This window comes from Dasypus novemcinctus, chromosome X, assembly GCF_030445035.2.
Source record: "Dasypus novemcinctus isolate mDasNov1 chromosome X, mDasNov1.1.hap2, whole genome shotgun sequence".
Classification (NCBI taxonomy): Eukaryota; Metazoa; Chordata; class Mammalia; order Cingulata; family Dasypodidae; genus Dasypus; species Dasypus novemcinctus.
The window spans coordinates 173,631,816-173,652,982 of record NC_080704.1 but is presented as its reverse complement, the minus strand read 5'-3'; the positions used below and the strand labels follow the sequence as shown (position 1 = coordinate 173,652,982).

The 21,167-nt window shown below is 42.5% G+C and overlaps 1 protein-coding gene across 1 annotated transcript; it reads left to right on the top strand.

Annotated features, from left to right (window-relative positions):
* The first annotated feature begins 9,100 nt into the window (after nucleotides 1-9,100).
* On the top strand, nucleotides 9,101-11,598 carry LOC101429271 (heat shock transcription factor, X-linked-like). The gene is made up of 2 exons (XM_004468226.2): nucleotides 9,101-9,699; nucleotides 10,792-11,598. Exons 1-2 carry the CDS (start codon nucleotides 9,139-9,141, stop codon nucleotides 11,521-11,523), a joined length of 1,293 nt encoding a protein of 430 aa, XP_004468283.1. The 5' UTR covers nucleotides 9,101-9,138; the 3' UTR covers nucleotides 11,524-11,598.
* Nucleotides 11,599-21,167: the final 9,569 nt, after the last annotated feature.

Genomic DNA, 21,167 nt, shown 5'->3' with positions numbered 1-21,167 from the left:
CAGTGATTTCAATATTTGTTCTATTCACTTCTGGACTATATGAATTTTTGGCAAGTAAAGTGTAGCTATTTATTTGAAAAAACAAACAAAAAATCACAATTTTTTTATAATATAAAGTATCATGAATAATGGAGAAAAAGAATTTGGATGGGGCAGGGCCAAGATTGACTGAAGTGACAAGGTCAGTGGGCTCCTTTTTTCCCTTCTTGAAAATGTAAACTTGGGGAAACTGAATCATGAAGGGGTGGCCAGCACATGGCTGTGTAAGTCCCTCGGTAGACATCTGTCAATTGAAGGCATGGGCTGAGAGATGGGACTGCCTCAAATTCACAATAACCAGATCATGAATATTGTGTTTATCTGTAAATGCTGACTTTCTCAGATACAAAGACATTGAAAGGAAAAGATTTTTCAAAAGAGGTTGTCAGTAGAAAGTAGTTATATCTTGACTGTTGGGGTAGTTACACAGCTTTATGTGTTTGTCAGAATGCATAGAATTTTATGCTAAAAACAGATAAATAATACTGTAAATTAGACCTCAGCAAAGACGTAAAACAATAGGTTATCATTAGAAGATGATTATCTACAAGTAATGGCACCTCTATTTGAAGATTTAGTGGGTTCCAAGACTGTTTATCAGCTTAAATTTTGTATTTCATGCAATTCTTGCCATGGGCTTGACACTGTCATTAATTCCATTTTACAGATGAAATAACAAATGCTGAGTCCACAGTCGTAACTGTGGACCAGTCACACAGCTGCTCAGTGGCTGACCTGGAATTTGAACCCAGGTCTGTGTGACTGCAAAGCTCCACTGCAGCTCCTATACCCTGCACCTGCACAGCCCTACAAATGTCCAGGAATATGGCTCACTTGAGAAGGTGTGCTCCATCCCAAGGGACTGCCCCAGCTACTTCCTGATGCCCCCTGGCTCTCTGGGCAAAATCTGGGATGAATTCCCTTCAAGTCGGGGATCTACCCTAAGTTTGGAATCTACCTTTATGTCCGAGTGATGTTGAGCCCACCAAAGGTAGCAGTTCTTCACTTCCTGCCCATGTTCTCACCCCAGACACTGCCCCAAAGCAGACATGGTGACCAGCTCCGCAGGTGTCCGAGCAGCCAATTCCCCACTAACCATTTGCCAGCAGATGCATCAGACAAAGAAAAAACCCAGAATTCAAGTCCACCTCACGTGCCCAACCCCTATTACTTCGTGCCCAGAGGCTTATACATAGTGTACACGTTGATCGCGAGGGCAGTGTCCAGCCTCAATGCCAGGGGTCTCTGTGTGGGATCGAAATTCAAGGACACTCAGGAAACAGGAGTGACATTGTGATTAGTTGCTTAGTAATACCAGGCTCAAGTCACACAAGCATCCTTTCTCTGGGAAAGAGGCACCGGCGGCATGGGCCTCCTACAAGAGGACAGGGCCACCAAAATTCCCCCCATTGCCCTTCGGTCACCTCCTGTTCAGACCCGAACCTGCCACTGGGCATAGGGAAGTGCAGTACAGGAAGCCCTGCTGGAGTCCGAGGTGGAGTGGGATCCGGGGAGGTCGCCGGGTCTGGGGGGGGGGGGGGGGGGGGCGCGGTTCCGGGGCAAGAAGAGGCGACCGGCGAGAAGATCATCAGGATCAGAAAGCCGTAGGGTCCCAAAGAGGGCGCGGTGTCCTAGCGGCCAGAAGTGAAGTCCTGGGAAGGGACAGGAGATCCGGAGAGAGCCGCTGGGTGGGGAGTGCATTCGTTCGGAGTAGGGGAGGGGGATCCAGGGAAGGGGCGGGGAATCAGGAGAGAGCCCCAGGCTCCGGGGAAAGGCACGCGGTCCTGGGGAAAGACTGGATCTGGAGAGAGCCGCAGCGGGGTCTGGGGAGATGAGCACGATCCAGTAGAGGAAAGCGGAGCCCAAGGGAGGAGCCCAGAGTCCCGGGAAGAATCTCGGGACCCAGGGAAGGAGCGCGGGGTCCGAGGCAAGAGCGCGCAGAGTGCTGGGCGGAGGCGAGGGAACCGGAAAGCGAGCGGGGTCCAGGGAAGGGACGCGGAGTCCAGGGAAAGGGAGAGGGTCCCCGGGAAGGGGATCCCGGGGGTGAGGACACAGGGTAGGACCCTGGAGAATGGGGCGCTTGTTCTACCTGCTTCAGATGTAGTCGTTGTCCACGTCGCGGCAGATGTACCACAGGATCACGTAGAGGATGAGCAGGATAGCGAAGAGGAACAGAGCGACGAAGATGGCCTTGGTCACGGGGGATACGAGGGCCTGCATGGTCCTTCCGAGGGGCGCCGCGGGGCTGGCAGGAGCGGCCGCGGCGGGAGCGTCGCCGGTTGCCACCTGCAGTTGCGGAGCGGGTCCTTCATAAGGAGGAAACTTGCGCTGGCGCCTGCGCACTGCCTGGTGCCTGTCAAGGGCGACTCCCTCATCGGGGCGCAGACAGGAGACGCTGCCCTCGGCCAGCCCGGAGTAGAAGGAGTTTAAGAGCCAGGTGCTGGCAGTGCGCCTCCAGAGCGGACCTGGGGTCTGGAGGAGGACCTTGGACTGGGGAGCAAGGGGAGTCCCTTGTATTTGCCCCTGGATATCCCTCCAGGACAATCCCATTCGCTTCCCGGGCACCTCGGGACGGCATGTCCCAAGGAAAGACATAATCCAGCCAATTCCCTCCCTCACTACACCACATGCCCGATATTGCACACAGACATGTCCCTGCACCCAGGAATCGATTCCGTTGCTGTTTGTCACCATTCTCTGATTCTTTAAGAAGGACTGGGGAGCCAAACTGGGTGGGGACTAGAGCCAGGGCCCCTGATCTAATCCATACCTTCTGAAGGACCACAGGAGGGTACCCACTATCTACCTGGAAGAAGCCCAAGACCTTCTCTGGCCTTTCCTGGACTTCATCGCCCTTTCCTTTGGAAGGATGTGAAGTTGTTTATGCTTAAGGGTTGTCTGACTTTTCTCCACTCTCCCATCCCAGCACTGGTTCATAGAGCAGCAATAGCTGCATCATCTTGGGTGGACTAGGAATGCAGGATTTCCGGCCCCACCCAGCCCTGTGCAATAAGAATCTGCATTTCCACAAGCTCCCCAGAGGCTGCTCTTTTGCACTTTACTGAGTTCAACGCACTAGCTCTGCTAGGTGGACCTTGGTGCCTCCAGTGGTTTGTGACTTAGGGAATTCAGGGTCTTATCTTCAAAAGTTAGATGTAACGAGGTAGGATTTCCTAAGTGTATCCTTTTGAGAAGCCCCCAATTATTGTCACATTCCAGGAAGAAAGAGATGTTCTCAGCTCCTTATAGGCAGGATTTCACTCCTTTTTCATGACTGAATAGCAAATGTCACCAAGAAAATTCATTCTTGCTGCCTTGAAAGATTAAAAGGGTTATGATGCCTTTTGTCCCAACTGAAAGATGTCTTGATTTTCTCATTCTGTTATCCTGGTGAGTTCTCAGGTGGAGACAAGCAAATAAATAAATCGTGATTTCTCCACTCTGCTTTTCCAACCTGTGGTCTTGTCCTATTCTAATGGAAGAGAAGTGGGATTTTACAAATGGAAACACCAAAAAACATTGTCTTGAAGGGTGCTGAATTTTGTCAAATCCTTTTTCTGCCTACACTGAGATGACTGTGTGTTATTTTTCTTCATGCTTTTAATTAATGTGGGGCATTATTTTGATTAATTTTTGGATGTTAAACTGACCTTACATTCCTGGAATTAATTCTATTTGGTCAATATGCATAATGCATTTTTTATGTTTCTGGGTTTGTTTTACTAAGATTTTGCTGAGGATTTTTGCATCTACATTCCTAAGAGATATTAGTTTATTGTTTTCTTTTCATGTAATATTTGTATTAGGATTTATTTCAGGGTAGTACTGTAAGTGATCCCTCCTGTTCTAGTTATTGGAAGAGTTTGTGAAGGATTGGTATTATTTTTTTCTTGAAATATTTGGTAGAATTCATCATTGAAGTCATCTGGGCCTGAGCTTTTCTTTGTGGGAAATTTTTAAATGACTAATTCTATCTCTTGATTTGTTATAGGTCTTTTGAGATTGTCTATTTATTCTCGATTCAGTATTGGTAAGTTGCCCTAATGAATAATTCCACAAATCAGAGCAAATTTTCCAATAACTGAGGAGTTCGGCTTCTGGGCGAAACCTTTTGGCTGGTCTTTCAGGCCCACCTGGGCAATGACAAATGCTTCAGCTGGCAGACCTCAAGAGGGAAAGGTGCCCTACCCTTGCCAACCTGGCTGCCCAGCCAGTGCACTGCAGCCTCTGAAGGGAGCTGCAGGCAAGGACTCAGTCTCCCCTGAGCTGTCATGCTCTTATGCATATTTGCATTCCTAGCCCAGGTGCCTCCATTTGGAGGCTGCCAAATCAGGGGACCTTCAGTCAAGACCTTCCCCAGGCAACTTTGCTGAGACCTGCTTTTGGGGGGAAGGGTAAGGACTGAAGACACTTTTTCCACTCTGATTCAATACTCATTACTTTTCCACTCCTAACCCATCGCCCTCTCCCTCCCCAGGTCTCTGAGTCCATAAAACTGCAGAAGCCAGAAGTTCAGGGCTCCCTTGGTTGCAAGGTAATCTCCACATCTGTGTGCATCCACTTGACCCACACCTGGCACTGTTCCATGTGGAAAAATAATGGAAGACTGGAGGAGCCAGCTCTTTCTCCTGTTTAGCCTCTGGCTTATACTATCATAGTACGTGCTTGAAGGTTTGCCTGTTGCTTTCATTTTGGCTTGTCATTTAACCGGCCACTCCAACATCTGGCTGCTCAGGTCTTGCCAGCTCAGCTCAGTTCTTGACAATGACCTCGAGGGTACTGATGTCAGCGATGAGAACATATATTTGAAGTCAAGGCATCTCACTCATCTGGTGGCTCACGCAGAACCACTCTATTATGGAGCTTGGAATGCAGAGATATGGTTAGAGTGAGGTTATATTTCTACATCTGGTGGAAGGTGAGATTGAAACTAAATAGTGTCTTCGAGCCTTCTAGAGTCCTATCACATATATCCAGGTGTGTCACTTGGAGGGGCAAGCACCCTAAGACTTCTAATTGACTGAGGAGACTAGGGAACATTGGGATCTCCACTCTAGGCCTAGATGTGAGTATTTTCAGAAACCACTGGGCACCGAGACTGCTGTGGGTGATGGCATCCAATGTCTTCCTAGAGTCTGGATCAGAGGAGCCATCGTGAACTTCACTGGGGCACTGTTTGTGAGCACGTGTGAGGTAGTCCCATTCTAAGAAATAACTAGTTCACGTTTTTCGGGGGGCAGGAGGAGATTCATATTATCTTATAGGAAATTAAATGTATGTATATGTTTTATAAATCAACATTAATTCTTTTTATCCACATGGAATTTCTGACTGTCCAAAAGAATAAATATTATTCTTGTCAGAGCCTGCCAGGTTTCATTTGTATAATCCTCTTATCCACCTATGATCCTGTGTATTTTACCGAAAGTGTTAGCTGTGAGCTATGAAGGGCATGACAGGCACCATGTGGCATCCAGAACAAAGTTAGAATTTGTTCAGGGCCAGACGGCTCTTCTGTTTTTAAGGGTCAGTACACACTTCTGATGGAAAAATCTCTACTCATCCGTATACATCATTTAAAGTTCTGTGACTAAAAAATAAAGTGAATTTGTGAATAGAAATGACCCAATTATGTTTGGTGGTTCCTCAAAAAGTTAACATAAAATTACCATGTGGCCCAGCAATTCCACTCTTAAGTGGATACCAAAAGAATCGAAAGTAGGGACTCAGGCAGATAGTTGTACACCAGTGTACATAGCAGCATTGTTCACGATAGTCAAAGGTAGAAACAACCCAGTATCCATCAACAGCTGAAGGGATAAACAAAATGTGGCATATCCATTCATGGAGAGAAAGTAATTAGAGGTCACAAAAGCACAGGGAGGAGGGAAGAATGAAGTGTGATTACTGACTGGTTACAGAGTTTATGTTTGGGATGATGAAAAAGTTTTGGCCATGGATGGTGGTGATGGTAGTGCAATACTATGAATGTAATTGATATCACAGAATTGTATAATAAAAATGGTTAAAATGGGAAATTTTGTGAAATATATATATACGTAACCACAATAAAAATGTTTAGAAATACACCATTTCCTGAGCTGGAATGTAAGTTGATTCAGACACACAAGCTCCTCTGCCTCTTCATTCACACTATCCCCCTACCCAGAACTGGAACTGGAGCTGGGTCTCCAGGGACTTTCCTCTCCCGCCTGGTTTGCCTTCCAGGGGCAGGAGGTGACTACAGTGTGGGGTGTTAGATGTGTGTCAGAGCCTGTGCATGCAAGGGAGAGTGCGTGAAGAGTGAGAAACTGATTCCCAGTTGGGTGCCTGAGGAGTTTCCCTGTATCGGTTAAAGGATAACTGCTTTTTAAAGTGCTAAAGTTCTGATCAAAAACGTTGCTTAATAACTTTTTTGCTCTTACAAAGAATGTTGCTATGAAAATTCTTGTACGTATTGCTAGTATACATTTGCTCTTTTAAACTATCTGTATTCATGTTTTAGGAACATCAGTTCCAAATAGCATATAGTTTGATTGTTTTTTAATTCAATAATAATTCAATAATTACTTTATCTTAATTTTAATTGGACAGAGTGTAGTCATTTAATAGAATTACTGCTATACTTGAATTTAACTCTATCATCTTACATTGTGCTTTCTAAGTGTCTCCCTTGTTTTCTTACCTTCTTTTTCTATTGATCAATTTTTATTTTCCCATTCCTTTATTTTAGTGGGTTCCCAAAAAATTTATCATGTATTTAAGTCTAATATTCTTACTTTCCTCTCTAGAACCTTAGAACATCTTACTATTGATTGTTCCCTCCTGACTTGTCCCTCCTGGTTGTCAAGTATTTTATGTGTTGTTTTTTAAACCCTATAGAGTAGACATCATCATTATTTTGTTTTGTATACCAAATAGAGTAAACAGTATTATAACTTTAAAAAAAAACGTTGCTTAATAAATGTATGTCTCAGCTATGCTGATCTGGATGTGCAGTTCGGGTTTCTGCTGTTGTGGTGTAGTCAGTAGGAACTGTAAATATGTATTGTACCACTTGTGTATACACATCACAGTCTTTATATTTAGTTCCTACTGTGGAAGCAGCTTCTCTTTGGGCATGCTGACAGCAATTTTAATAGCCTCATTGGTGAGCCCTTTCTAATGGAGTGACTCCATACCTGCATAGTATTTAACACGAATATTTTAGCTTTGTAATATATGGTGTTAAATCCTAGTTCTGTACAGTGTATTTTGTTAAATTATATTTTTACAAGCTTGTATTGGAGGTGTATGTCTTCTACTGCCAAAATAAAAGCCGGTGCCAAGCCTAATGGGACATTGTCATTTACTCTTTTGAATTTCTCCATGTATGTAGTAACTGCTATTTCCAGAATAGCCACAATAAGCCAGAAATACTTTTTGTGCTTTTCTAAAATTCTGGTAATGTTAGAATTGCCAGAAAACTGTAAAGCACTACTTGAAACTGGAATACTGGAAAAAGTTGCGAATTTCAACAATGGCCAATGGAAACATCCCTGTGTAAAAGTCTGAAGCTTTTTATCTGCCAGCAACAAGAAAGCTTTAGAGTAGGTTCCTTTCTTCTAAATATGAGTGTAATTTCTCCAAGCACTGGTGGGATAGCCATCGATCAAAGATGAAGAAACCAGATTCTACAAGTGTAACATCCTTCTGCCTAAAAGCAAGTAAGTAATTTTTTAAAAGGAGGCTAAAAAGGAGTGTTGATATTCTCACAGGGAGAAGGAGCACAGAATTTCCTGAGTAGGCAGCTACTAAATTGTCTAAATCAGGCTTAATATAAATCATGTAAATAACTCCATCCCTTGCCCTGGCCTCCAGCAAACCTGTTCTGCATGAGAGTGAAAAGAGGGAATGGGATGGTAAAGCCTTTCCTGCTTGGTGTGTAAAAAGTTTAGCTAAATTCAATTTTTGATCCCATTAACTGTTCAATAAACTGGCTCCTCTTTTTTTCAGGTACATTGCAAGTATTTCATTTTATAAACGAATTGTCCTCTGCTAGCGTCAAAGGACCTCCAGCTGAAGCGTGTGGAAGTTGGTGAAAATCCTTCATCATTAGCGTTCTTCAAGGCACGGTGTGTGGTATGACTCCATCCTTAACCATGACACCCAAACTAGACTTTGCTCAGTGTTTAAAAAGATTCAACATGTTCAGTGCTATAAAGACCAATGGATTCAGAGAAGGAGCTCTGAGCCTTCTGAGTCAGTTACTTCAGTCTGGTCCTATTAGCCCCAGGAGCACTAGAAACCAGAAGGCAGGGTATGGTTTGAACGTGAGGTTTGGCATATTACCTAAAACGTATATACTAATGTCAGCTTTGTTAGAAAGAAAGCAGCATCTGTGACAAAACAAAAGCTCACCGGATTGTGGAGGAGAAAAGAATTTTGTTAAGGATCTTGCAAGAACCGGCGCTGCACCTGGATGAAATGGTCTGCCGCCAAACAAGAAAAAGTGATATTTATAACCTCAACCTAACCTAACAGGAGGGTCCCTCCCCTGTTCCCCATTGATAGTGTACTTCAGGGGTTACAGCCTATCTGAATTGCTAAGTTCCGGGTTCCTGCTCTCAGTCACGGGCTCCGCGCGGCTTTCATTCCTGGCAGCTGTTCAAATTTGGCGCTGTTTTCACTATTGGCCCTGCCCCCACTTCTCACCATTGGCCCTCTCGCTTTGGTCCCGCCCCCAGCTCTCCCCATTGGCCCTCCCTTGTTTCAGCGTCACTTTTCAAATTCTTGGCGCGACAAAGCCTCCAGAACCCCTACCCTCCCTGCTCCAACAGCAGAGCCGGCTCTGGCTGCCCCTTTGTGAAACTTAAACTTAACCCTTTCCCACAGCTTTTGCATTAAAATGAGTCTGTATGGATCAGAAAGTGCCACATGCTGAAAGGTCACTTGTAGGACTTTGTGCTTTTCTTAGATCACTTGCTAGAGGTATTATGACATCATCCCCAGCCACCTGAGCCCCTTTGTGACCCCCCAGAGCTGCGCTCTTAGCAAAGGGTGCTGCTGGCGACTCCGTACTCTCATGTTTCATGAACGAACAACAAGCCGCCGCTTAGTATGGTTAGAAACGAGAAACGTAACCCAACAGGCCGAGGGCGTGATTTTGGAATGGCCCTTTGCCCTTCGGAAACTTGGGCTCCCCAAAGTGGTTCAAAGAACTACGCTTCTTCAGTAGCTCCTTCATCCGCCAGGAACGACCCATGCACAGATGAATACTCCGAACTCAGGTTTTTACTTGAAGAAACTGCTTCTCAAGCTTTGACCCAAGGGCCTTTGTTCAAAAGGTCACGCCTTACCAACCGCGCACTGCCAGGGAGAGACAATCATCTTATTTCTCTCCCCTTTCCAAAAAAACTTTGGATAACCGTTAATAGCAATCAGTTTGCATCAATTTGGTGGGACTGTGATGGGACTTATATAGGGATCAATGAGAAGCTGTTTGAAAAAGAGATTTTGGAAAGGGAAGGTCCTAACAAAATATTTGAAACAGATTGTATGAAGAGTTTCATCCGCCAGCTCAATCTATATGGCTTCAGCAAAATCCGTCAGGACGATCACAAATCTGTCTGCCTCACTAACTTTTTCACAGAAGAAAGACCAGTGTGCATCGTGAACAAGGTAATGACTTACAAACCTCGCAGAGGGGCTAAGATGGTAGGCTCTGGGGCCAGGCAGGGTTTGGGTGACCTCAGGCAAGGTACCTAAACGCTCCTATGCCTGTTTCCCACTCTGGGTGGGGATGACAAGGACTACGAATTAATAGAAGTGCTTAGAACGGTGCCAAGCCCATGGCGAGTGCTACGGTGCCAAGCCCATGGCGAGTGCTACCAAGATATTAAATCACTGTATCTTCACTTCATCCCACTAGGGTTTAAATTTCAACTAGAGATTATTTGCCTCCCCGCCCCCCCCCCCCCCCGCCCCACTCCCACAACTCTCTTAAATTGTAACTTAGAAGTGTCTGCTGGGCATTTCCTGTTAAAAGATCAGGGTGCCATTAGCATGTAGCTGGGAAAGGGTTGTCCCTAAAGCACTTAACAAGGTCTGTCCAAGGGACAGTGAGCATGCATGCTTACAGGACTTTGGGGCCCCTGAATTGAGGAACCAGTAAATCCCAGCAAGGGGCTAATTCTGTAACCAGCTGGCATTTCATTATGAAGGCACCCAATCTTCTTGACTTCCAGTTCATAGTTTCAAAGTCCCTTTTCATTGGTCTTATATACTTGCTATTTTGACATTGTTGGTCATTTTCCAAGGGTGAAATGCTAGTCATAAACTGGTGAATATTTCTACTTATATGAAATATCTAGGAGTAACTTCATAGACAGAAAGTAAATTAGTTGTTACCAGGAGATGGGGGGAAGGAGGAATGGGGAGTGATTGCTGACTGGGTACAGAATTCCTGTTTGGGGTGATGAAAAAGTTTTAGTAATGGATTGTGGTGATGGTAACACAACATTTAATTAATGGCACTGAATTGTACACTTAAAAATGGTTGAAATTGAAATTTTAATGTTATATATATATGTTATCACAATAATTTTTCAAAATTGGTGAATCTTGAGGATTTAAAAACTATTCTATAGCTTCCATTTGAGAGTATGATTTTTTTCATTAAAGTCACCGAGGACACTCAAGTTATATTGCACAGGAGTAGAATTGTTGTTGTTAGTTGTTAATTTTTTTTTCTTTTTAAATTCTTAATCTTAGGTAGAGTTCTACTATAGTCCCTGCTTTAAAAGAGACTCCCCTCACCTTCTTACAAAAATGAAGAGAAGAGTGGGCATTAAAACAACTTCAAGGCAGACTTTGGACAAGGCTTCCCAGACCATGGAGAGCAAATCAGAATTCCCGAAATCTCCTCCAACACCTGCAGCCACCAAGCAACAAGAAGATCCCATGCCTCTGAATGAGAATCATCAAGAGATACTGGAGAACCAAGAACTCGACAAGACAACCCAGATTGGGAATGATGACTCTGCTCCCCCAGAAACTCCACAGACAGAACCAGAGCCCACCGTGGCGAGTCACGAGGCTGCAGAAAACCAGTTGGCCGAATTTCAAGGGCAGCCAGTGCGTATCCAGGCTCCTGTTCCTCCATACAATGCAGCTGCCACCACCCCTCCCCAGGTCCCCTTTGTCTATTATGCCATGCCTCCTGCACAGATGACTTCTTATGGGCTCATGGTGGGCCTTCCTGCCATTCTTCCCAGGCACCCTGCCATGCCAACCAGGCAACTGCCTTTGGCCAGCCTGCTGCCGTTCTGGAATCCCTGGATGCCTGTGCCTGTCATGTCCATTGGGCCCGCTGCCTCCATGCCTGTGTTTCTTCCTTCCCCTCTTCCATACCACTGCTGGGCCAACTGTCACTATTTCTGTGGCTACATGCCAACTTTCTATAGACTCCTAATGAGCCCAGAATGTAGAGGCTATCACATGTAAAGGTAGTCATATTTTCTGAAAATGTCCAGGTCAATAAACAGTACTGGCAAATGAGCAATTATCTGTCTGAATAAATGTGTTCATTATCTCTTCTTTTTTCTTTTTTGTAGTTGTGTAGCTCCCTCAGATACATTTTTGCTTGCATGGTAAAGAATTAAACATAACAATACTAATCCCCAGCATAATGCAGGTATCTAGCAGATGCTCGAACAGGCATCTGGGTTTAATTAAGCTCCTCAGACATTCTGTGTCCAGTCATTAAATATCTCTAGCATTGTTGGCCTAATGATAGTAATGACACTGTTTTCCTGGTATCCAGTTGTAATTCCCTGTTATATTGGTGCCTTTGTATAACAGTGTCTTCATTTTACAACGGAGAAATGATCAATTTTCAGTTTATGAGAGGACTAAAAAATGCCCTTGTTCTCCAGTGCACAGAGGTGGAACTGACAGTCACTGCCAATCAGTCTACAGGTTTTCAATTTAAAGAGTGCCCACTAGTACCTGGATTGCAGGATTTACATTTGGCTTTTATTCCAGACACTGGATCTATAGAGCTTTTCTTTCTTCTCCCTTCCTTCCCTTCCTCGCTCCTCCCTTCCTTCCTTCTATCCTTCCTTCGATAAAAACTTAAAGGATGCAATGTTTCACATTATGAAACTTTCCAACAACAAAATGATGTTGGTCTTTGTCTTTACAAAGTTGTTGTTGGTTGCTTGGAGTGTCTAATTTATTACACGTGCTCTCATCATTTAGCTTCTTTAAAGAACGATTTGTCTTAACATTCATAAGAAGTAAACTTTCAAGTTCTTACTATAGAAACAATTGGGTATAGATGCCCAAAGAGCTCCAAAGTCATTTGACAGAAAGAATCCGAACACCAATACAAGAAAGCCAAAAGTTACCACTCTCCTTTATTTTTATTTGTTATTTAAACCAATTTTATTGAAACATATTCAAGTGTACTTACCCATCCATAGTGTACAATCAATGGTATTTGGTATAATCACATAGTTGTGCATTCATCACTTCAAACTTTATTTTTAATTTGATGGAAGGTATTAGAATTGTATAAGAAATGGGAAGAGTTGATAAGAAAATGAAAACATGGGATTGGATTGCAGAAGGATTTGGAATCCAGAGTCTCGCACTGACCTGCAAGTAGAGCTTCCTATCTCAGCCTGCTCAGTTATACATTGATGCTCATTTATAAATGGGGGCTGATCACCTTTCTAAGTTTCATGAATTTGTTAATTCCCTAACTTCTAAGAAGTACACTTTTCTTATCTTTATTTTGACTTGCAGATGCCTACTGATCTTTAGTTGAATCATGAGACAGTGCTATTTAAAATCACTTTCATAAACATTTAAATCATCTGAAAATTGCTTACATATAAATTTATATAGGAAGATGCAAATTTGCACAATGTAACATTGAATCATATGCTTTTGAAAATAATTTGTTTAATGGGCATAGTTTTATTTTTGAAATGTAGACTGCATAGCATCAGTAACAGACCTATTCCAGACTTTATTCCTATTATTTAATCAATTCTACATTTTGTACCTAACATCAGTTATATTAAGTTTGCTGTTTTAGTTTGTCAAAGGGTGCCAATGCAAAGTACCAGAAGTGGGTTGGCTTTTATAATGGGGATTTATTTGGGGTAAAACCTTACAAGTCCTGAGGCTGTGAAATGTCCAAATCAATGTACCATCAGAGGTGTTTTCTCACCAAAGTCAGCTACTCCTGATCCTGTTCTCTGGCCACATGGCAAAGCAAGATGGCTGCTGATTTCTGCCAAGGTCTCTGCCCTCCCCTCCAGAATCTACCTTTTCCTGGAATTCAGCTGTGGGCAACCAGGCACAGGGATTGTCTCTTTCCAGGCCTCCTGTCTCTGTCTCTCAGGACTTCTCTGCCTTTCTGCAGCTGTGGGTGTACCTGAAGTCCTTTCTCTCACATGGTTGGATCAAATATGGCAGACCTCTCTTTTCCTGCGTGTCTCTGTTTCTATCAGACCCAACAAGTGGGATTCATAAAAACTTCAAAATGTCACACTTCACCCTCTGAATGCCAAAAAGACATGTTCCTTCCATATGCAAAATACATTCATTACATCACAATATTTTTAAAAACCTTAAATCATTTCAGTAACAATGCTAAGTACAAAATCTCATACAAATAAGTTGCAGGCATGCAGTTTGTCTTGGGACAGAAATTCCCCTCTGGCTGTAGACCTGTGAAACTTAGAAAAAAAAGTTATTTGCTCCCAATACACAAAGGAGGGGCAGTCACAGGGTAAACATTTGCATTACCATAAAGAGAAATTGGGAGGGACACTGCTATCATGGGTCCTAAACAGTTCTGAAAACCTGCAGAGTATACTCCATTAGATTTCAAAGTCTGAGAGTCATCCTTAGAATGATGCTTTCTTCTCCTTGTGGACTCAGGAGGCCCACCCTTTCCATAGGCTAGCCCAATGACCATTTTCTTGGTTCCACCCTCATCAAGCATCTGGGTGATGGCCAAGATCTAGACTTCACCTTCCAAGAACATTGGAGTGATGGCCATATTTTACCCAATGTCTGGGGTACAGTCTCACCCCCTTAGTACAGTGAGATAGTGGTAACATTCTCCCTAATCTCTGACATATAGGCTCAACCCCCTCAAACAGTGGGGTGATAAACTAACTCTTCCTAATCTATGGTGAATAGGCCCAACCTCCCCGCCCCAAGAGCAGTGGGGTAGTGACCTAATTCTCCCAAACCACCTGGTAATGTGCTCCACCCTCTCTGTAGCCTGGGGTGACCCACTGTCCCTGAACAATGGGCTGGAAGATCCACACTCTTCAAATGCTGAGGCAAACTCACCCTTTCCGCATATAAGGGTTGGATCCCTCTCCTGACCTGAGAAGATGTCCCAAGTCTAGAACTCAGCTTCCATGGTTTTCCTCTTAAAGTGGTACCTCCTTCAAGTCTTCCTTTCCTGTCTGCTTTAGTCCAGGCCGGCAGTGGTTTCATTCATGCATATCTCAAAAATAGCTCCTCAGGTTTGCATGCAGGAAACATTAAGACATTCCATAAATCCCTTTTAGATAAGTACATTTTCAATTCTTACAAGTTCCAAGTTCTTTAGACATTAAGACTTTCCATAAATCCCTTTCAGATAAGTACATTTTCAATTCTTACAAGTTCCAAGTTCAGTTAAGTCCTCACATGGGGCACTATCTTGTGGAGGCTTGTTTTTCTGATGCTTGGAATTTCCCAAATCACCAATCTCTAGTTTCTTTCTATCCAGAACTTTACTTCTCAGCTTAACCCTTTCCTCTCACATAAGCTGCAGGGAAAAGCCAGGCTGCATTGTCCACATTTACTTTGTAAATATCCTCAGCTAAATGTCCAAGCTCATCATTTTCAAATTCTGCCTTCCATCTAACATTAGGAGTTAATTTTGTCAAGTTCTCGCCACTTTAAAACAAGGAGAGCCTTTCCTCCAGTTTCCAATAATAGTTCCATTATTTCCCTCTAAGGGTTCATCAGCAAAAACTTTAGCATCCATATTCCTACTAAAGTCTCTTCAAAGCAATTTAGACATTTCCTGTCAAACATCTCAAAATTCCTCCAAAAAATATCCATTACCCATTTATAAAACTGCTCCAACATTTTTGATAATTGCAGAAGTGGCATCCCACTCTCCTGGTGCCAATTTCTGTTTGTTTGCTACAGGGCTACCAAAGAAAAACACCAGAAATGTATGGTTTTTATAATGGGGATATATTTGGGGTAAAAGCTTACAGTTATGAGGTTGTGATATGCCTGAATCAAGGCACCATTAGAGGTGTTTTCTCACTAAAGTCAGCTACTCCTTATCGTGTTCTCTGGCCACATGACAAAGCAAGATGACTGCAGATCTCTGCCAAGGTCTCTACCTTCCCCTCCAGAATCTACCATCTCCCAGAGCTCACCTATGGGCAACCAGGCACAGGGCTTTTCTCTTTCTGCACCTCCTGTATCTGTCTCTTGGGAGTTCTCTGCCTTCTGCAGTTGTTGTTGAACCTGGAGTCCTTTCTCTCACATGGTTGGATCAAACATGGCAGAGCTCCATTTTCCTGTGTATCTCCATTTTTATCAGACCCAGCAAGAGACCAGAGACTCATCCTGAGTCAAGCTTCACTGACATAGTCCAATCTAATGAGTCTCTCACCCACAGGAATGGATTAGGTCAAAATCATGTCATTTTTTTCTTTTTTGGATTCATAAAAGAACTTCAAACTGTCACATTTGCTAATTTTGAGTCTTCCATGGCTAGGGCAGAAAGCTGCATTCTGTGCACACCTTGAAGTAAACTGAACATGAAAAGACTTTAATGGGCTGTGTTGTGATAGCTAAGCAAAGTCTTGAAAACAACTAATGCTCAGAGAAACAGAGGGAACACCAGGCTAATCCAGAGGGAACACCGTCTGATGCAGAGCACTGGATTTTACTTTTGCTGCAAAGATGTGATAATGTGATAGTATTTAGAAAAGTATAAAACATGGCTCAACTAGAAAAGGTTTTAAAAATTGAGAGCGCTGAATTAAATGTCCTCCAAAGTCAGGTAATTTTTATTTCTATATATCCTGTGGAATCTGTATACATACACAAACAAACATGCACATATAATGAGAGTAAAAATAGTTCAACTTTTAGAAAGTGCAATTCTACATGGTTGTTTTGGATATCTACTCTCTATCTACTGCCTTGGTCAATACAGCTTCCTTAAAACTTGACAGTCTGCAGTATTGTAGTCATCTCCCATGACCTGTGGTCGGGGAGAATTCAGAGAACTTGGACTCCTTTCTCATAGAGCATTACCCAAAATTTCTTTAACCCAAGGGTAGTCATATTCTTCAGTGGACCCCCAAGATTCCTCTGAATTTCCCTTGTTCTCTGTGCCTGCTCAGATCAAGGTACTTAAAGCCAGAGAGTAACAATAGAGAGGGTGTAAAATAAGTCAGAACAATTCACATACTGAACCACCAAATCCCGAAAAATAAAGCAACATTGCTGTCTGTCCTATAACTTGCATTCTGTGGAAATGTGCACACCACCTTTCTGTGTGTGCTGAAATTTAGGGTTTTGTGATGATTGTGTTCAGAGACAATATGATGCTTCACAGTATGAAACAGTGACAGGCAAATGCCATAAAAACCAATGAGGGAGAAAAAGCAAACAGGAAAAAGTAAAAAAATAGTAACAATAATGGGCGTTATGGGCCATTTTTGAAATGATGAATATTGTATTTCATGTTGTTATATAACTGTGGATGATGCAACAACTAGTTACAAATTTTATTAGTTAAGCAACATTGAGAGCTTAAAACTTGTTCCTAAGTAAAGTCTTAGAAATCCCCTAAATAGTTCCCTTAGAAAAGTGGCTCTTCCCGCCCCTCACCCCAAGCAACATTTGGCAACATCTGGAAGCATTTTTAGTCATGACAAATGAGGTGGGGAGATGCGCATGGCACCTAGTAGGTAGAGGCCAGGGATGTTATTAAATATCCCACAATGCCAAGGAAACCCCCCTCACAGTAAAGAGGGATCCAACCCCAAATGTCAACAGTGCCATGTGGAGCAATCTGGTGGGCTGAGAAAACTGCCAGGTGTTCAAATGTAGCCAATTAAGCAAGCCAAAATGATAACAGTCAAGCCTTTTGGCAGTAACTGTGATAGTATAAGCCAGTGGCTGACATGGAAAAAGTGTCATCTCCCCATCAGTTTCATTTTTACCCCATGAAAAGTCACTTCCAGGGAAGGGTTGGATGGATCAATGCAGACACTGGGGTTGTCCCACTGCAAAGGGAACCATGAACAAAAGGCTTGTGCCATTTTATGGACTCGGGGGCTGAGGGAGGGGAAAAGGGGAAGGACTGGGAGTGGAAAAGTACTGAGTTAAGAGCCAGAGCAAAGGAAAATGTCTCTAAGACCTTCCTCTCTGCCAGACGCACCTGGTGAAGGCCTAGGTTTCTATTTCCTGATAGGGAGGCCTCTGAATGGAGTGCCTAGGGTAGGAATGCAGACATGCCCCTCAAAGTATAACCAACCAGGGAGACTTGAGTCCTTAACTGTAACTTCATTCTGAGACTGCAATGCACCGGCTGTGCACCAAGGCTGCTGTGATGAGGGCAGCTTTCCCTCCTCAGGCTGGCCAGGAAAAGACTTTATCATTGTCTATGGTAGGGACTGAGAAATCATACGTGGGATTTTGACCAGGTGCTGGAATTCTCAAGATGCTATTCTAGAATATAATCTGCATTCCCTCATTGCTCAATTTCTTTCCTCGTTCATCTAAATAGACAACGTTCAAGAGAGGATTCAATTTTCAAGGAAGGACTGAGAAAAAAACAATTCATCCTTCAGTTTCCAAATATAAAAACAATAACAACAACAATTGAGAAGTTCAGGGAAATGTGATGCTAAAATCGGTAACCATATTTTGTATCTATATATCTTTTTAAAAAAAGACAAGTTTTTAAAAAAATTTTAAGTAAAAAAAATAATAATAATACGTTCTAGAGAGAAGGGTCAATTAAAGGTGTCAACAATCTCAAATTTATTGACTTTAAAATACAATTCCATACAGTATTGCAAGCAATTTTATCATGAATCTAAAAGTAATAAGACAATTTTTGAGAAAAAAAAGCATTTTTCAGAAATTATACCATCAATGTATTAGAGATGGATTAATCCAAGAAATTGATTAAAGTAAATAAAAATATAACCAAAAAATCTGGTAACCATGACCTTAGTTTAGATAACTGTGATAATAAGTTCAGGTAAATATGATGATAGAAAAAATATCACTAGCAGGAAGTTTGTTTAAGAGAAGTATTTGGGCTCTTTAAAATGCATGATTGCAGTAATTGAAAGTTTTAAAGTCCCGTTAGAGGACCATTGAAATGGCTAAATTGCAGATATCAAAGAAACATTCAGTGGTACAACTAAATTTTAGAAATGAGTTTACAGTAAAACAAGGCCAAGCAGTTTTACTACACCTGGCTTATTTGCTAACATCACTGGCACTCCCTATTGCTTTAGTGAATGCTTTCTCCATGGAAGAAAATTAATATGGGAAGGTGTTTGAAATGAACAGAAGCTCTACAAACTGGGCAGAATTGGACTGATTATGGGCATAACCAGGGTCTTTTCCACATCACCTCTCCTCCAAAACAACCAAGTTTTTTGGCATGATGAAAGACACAGAGAATGTCACCAGGTTCACAGAATTTAGACTGTAGAAGAACCTAAGAAACAGGCCAGGAAAGGAAGACCCCACATCATTAGTGAGAGATCCCCTGGACAAGGATCCAGAGGCCAGATGAGTGTGCTTTCCCCATTCCAGCTCTGTGCAAATCCCTCAGACAAAGAGTTTCTTCCTTGCTGGAGCAATCCCAGGGAAATTTGATCTCTCCATATGCATTACAATATCTCATGCACCTTTGAAATCAAAGATGGTGCTGGAATTCAGCAAAGGGATCTATGGCACCAGGTCATGGCTAAGTAGAAGATTTCACAGGGATTGGCTAGAACTTGGCTGAAATACATTCCTGGTCTTCGAGGAACTGCTGTTGAAAGGCAACAAGGTAAATGTGTGCTCCAGTTCCATCACTCCTCTGGAACATGAACCTGGAAGGGAACAGGAAAATTCCTTGGCATTCAGAGTGTCCACTGGAAGGACCCTCTCTCACAGACCTTTGGGGTGCAGGATTGGGAACAGAGAGGTGAGGCTGGAGGAGGTCTTGGAAGCCTCCCCCAAGACCAACTCGAACAGACCAGTGTATTGATACCTTCCCAGGTCATGTAGCCCTGACCATCCTTTTGATAACCAATTTCCAGGGGGGAGGGAAAAAGTACATTAATGTATGTGTGGGTTTGAAGACAGGTACTTATTCAGAAACATTAAAATATAAAAGGAGGGAGAATTGTGGGAAGATGGCATGGATTAGGCAGGCAGGAATCAGCTCTCTAACAGAAACAATGGAGAAAAAGACAAAAGCTGTCTGAGGGACCTGCTCTGGGGACCAGCTGACAAGGACAGTGCTTCACAATTCCTGGGAAGGTAAGAGACAGAGAGATGAAGAATCTGAACCAACAAATGTGAGTTACCAAACCCCCTCCCTCAGCAGTGGGAAAGGGTTCCACTCCCTGACCCCCAAATATTAAGCTGGAGTAAAACACCTGGCTCACTGCAGCTGACCAAGAGGGAAAAAGACATCTTCCTCCCTGTCAGATGTTACAAGGGAAAAGGGAGGGAGAGTTGGGGGGGCTTCTTTTCAGTGAATTTGGCCAGCAAAGCCCATTTGAATCTTGGCTCTGGCCAGAGCAAAACACAGGAAAATGGAGACTTTGTCTTTGTGGAACAGTATTCTGACAAGTGCCATCTGCTGGCCAGTCTGGGAATTGCATGGACAAAAACTCTTTTTCAATTGGCTCTGTACTCCTAGGAGAAAATCTGTGCCTTATTAGTGAGTTCCTATCCTAATTTTTATAACTCAAGCTGGGCAATTTTTAAAACTTAGAATAAGCTGAAATAAATATCAAAGAAGAGGGGTGAAAAACAGGCAAGAGAGAGAAATTGGCCTTCGGAGCAATTTTCCAACATTCTCAGATGCCTAGACATCAACAAAGAATTACAAGCCATACTAGGAAACAGGAAGTGATGGCTCAGCCAAAAGAACAAATATCTTGAAGAGACAAGATTTAAGACAATTAATCAATGACAATCACACAACCCTCCTAAATTAATTTTAAAAATAGAAAGAAAATATGACTAAAGCAATAAAGGATATTGAGAAACACTAGGTGAGCACAAAAAACAATTTGAAGTCTGCAAAGAAAAGTAAAAGACTATATGGAATGAAAGACACAATGGATGAGATTTAAAATATATTAGAGGAACATAAGAGCAGATCTGAATTGCTTGAAGACAGAATTTGTGATTTCAAAGACAGAACATATGAACTGGAAAAGACAGAAAAGAAAGAGAAGAGAATGGAAAAAATGAACAGGGTCTTAGGGAATTGAATGGCAATGTGAAACACACAAACATGCATTATCAGTGCCCCAGAAGGAAAGAGAATGGAAAAGAAGTAGAAATAATATTTGAGGAAATAATGAACAAACACTTCACAATGAAGCAACGTGAAAGACATAAATATTAATATCCAAGAAGGACAACACACCCCAAACAGAATAAATCTGAATGGACCTACTCTAAGACACCTAATACTTAGAATGACAAATATCAGAGATAAAAATAGGATTCTGAAAACAAAGCAAGAGAAAAGCAAAGCATCACAAACAAGGGAAACTTGATAAAATTAAGTGCTGACATTAGAAATCATGGGGGAGAGAAGAAAGTGGTATGATATATAAAGGTACTGAAAGAGAAAAATGCCAGCCAAGAATTCTGTATCTGGCAAAGCTGTCCTTCAAAAATGAGAGTGAGTTCAAAGTCTTTACAGACAAACAAAAATGATAGACTATATTACCAAAAGATCAGAATTATAAGAGATATTAAAGGGAGTGCTGTAGCCTGAAAGGTAAAATAAACAAGGACAAGAGACTTGGAAAAGAGTGTAGAAATGAAGATTATTAAGAAGGGTA

What these genes read in the sequence shown, in the direction of transcription:
- LOC101429271 (XM_004468226.2), top strand. Translation starts at nt 9,139, where the DNA reads ATGGTTAGAAACGAGAAACGTAACCCAACAGGCCGAGGGCGTGATTTT. An exon ending in CAGTGTGCATCGTGAACAAG is followed by an intron (nt 9,700 to 10,791) that starts GTAATGACTTAC and finishes TCTTAATCTTAG; the next exon opens with GTAGAGTTCTACTATAGTCC.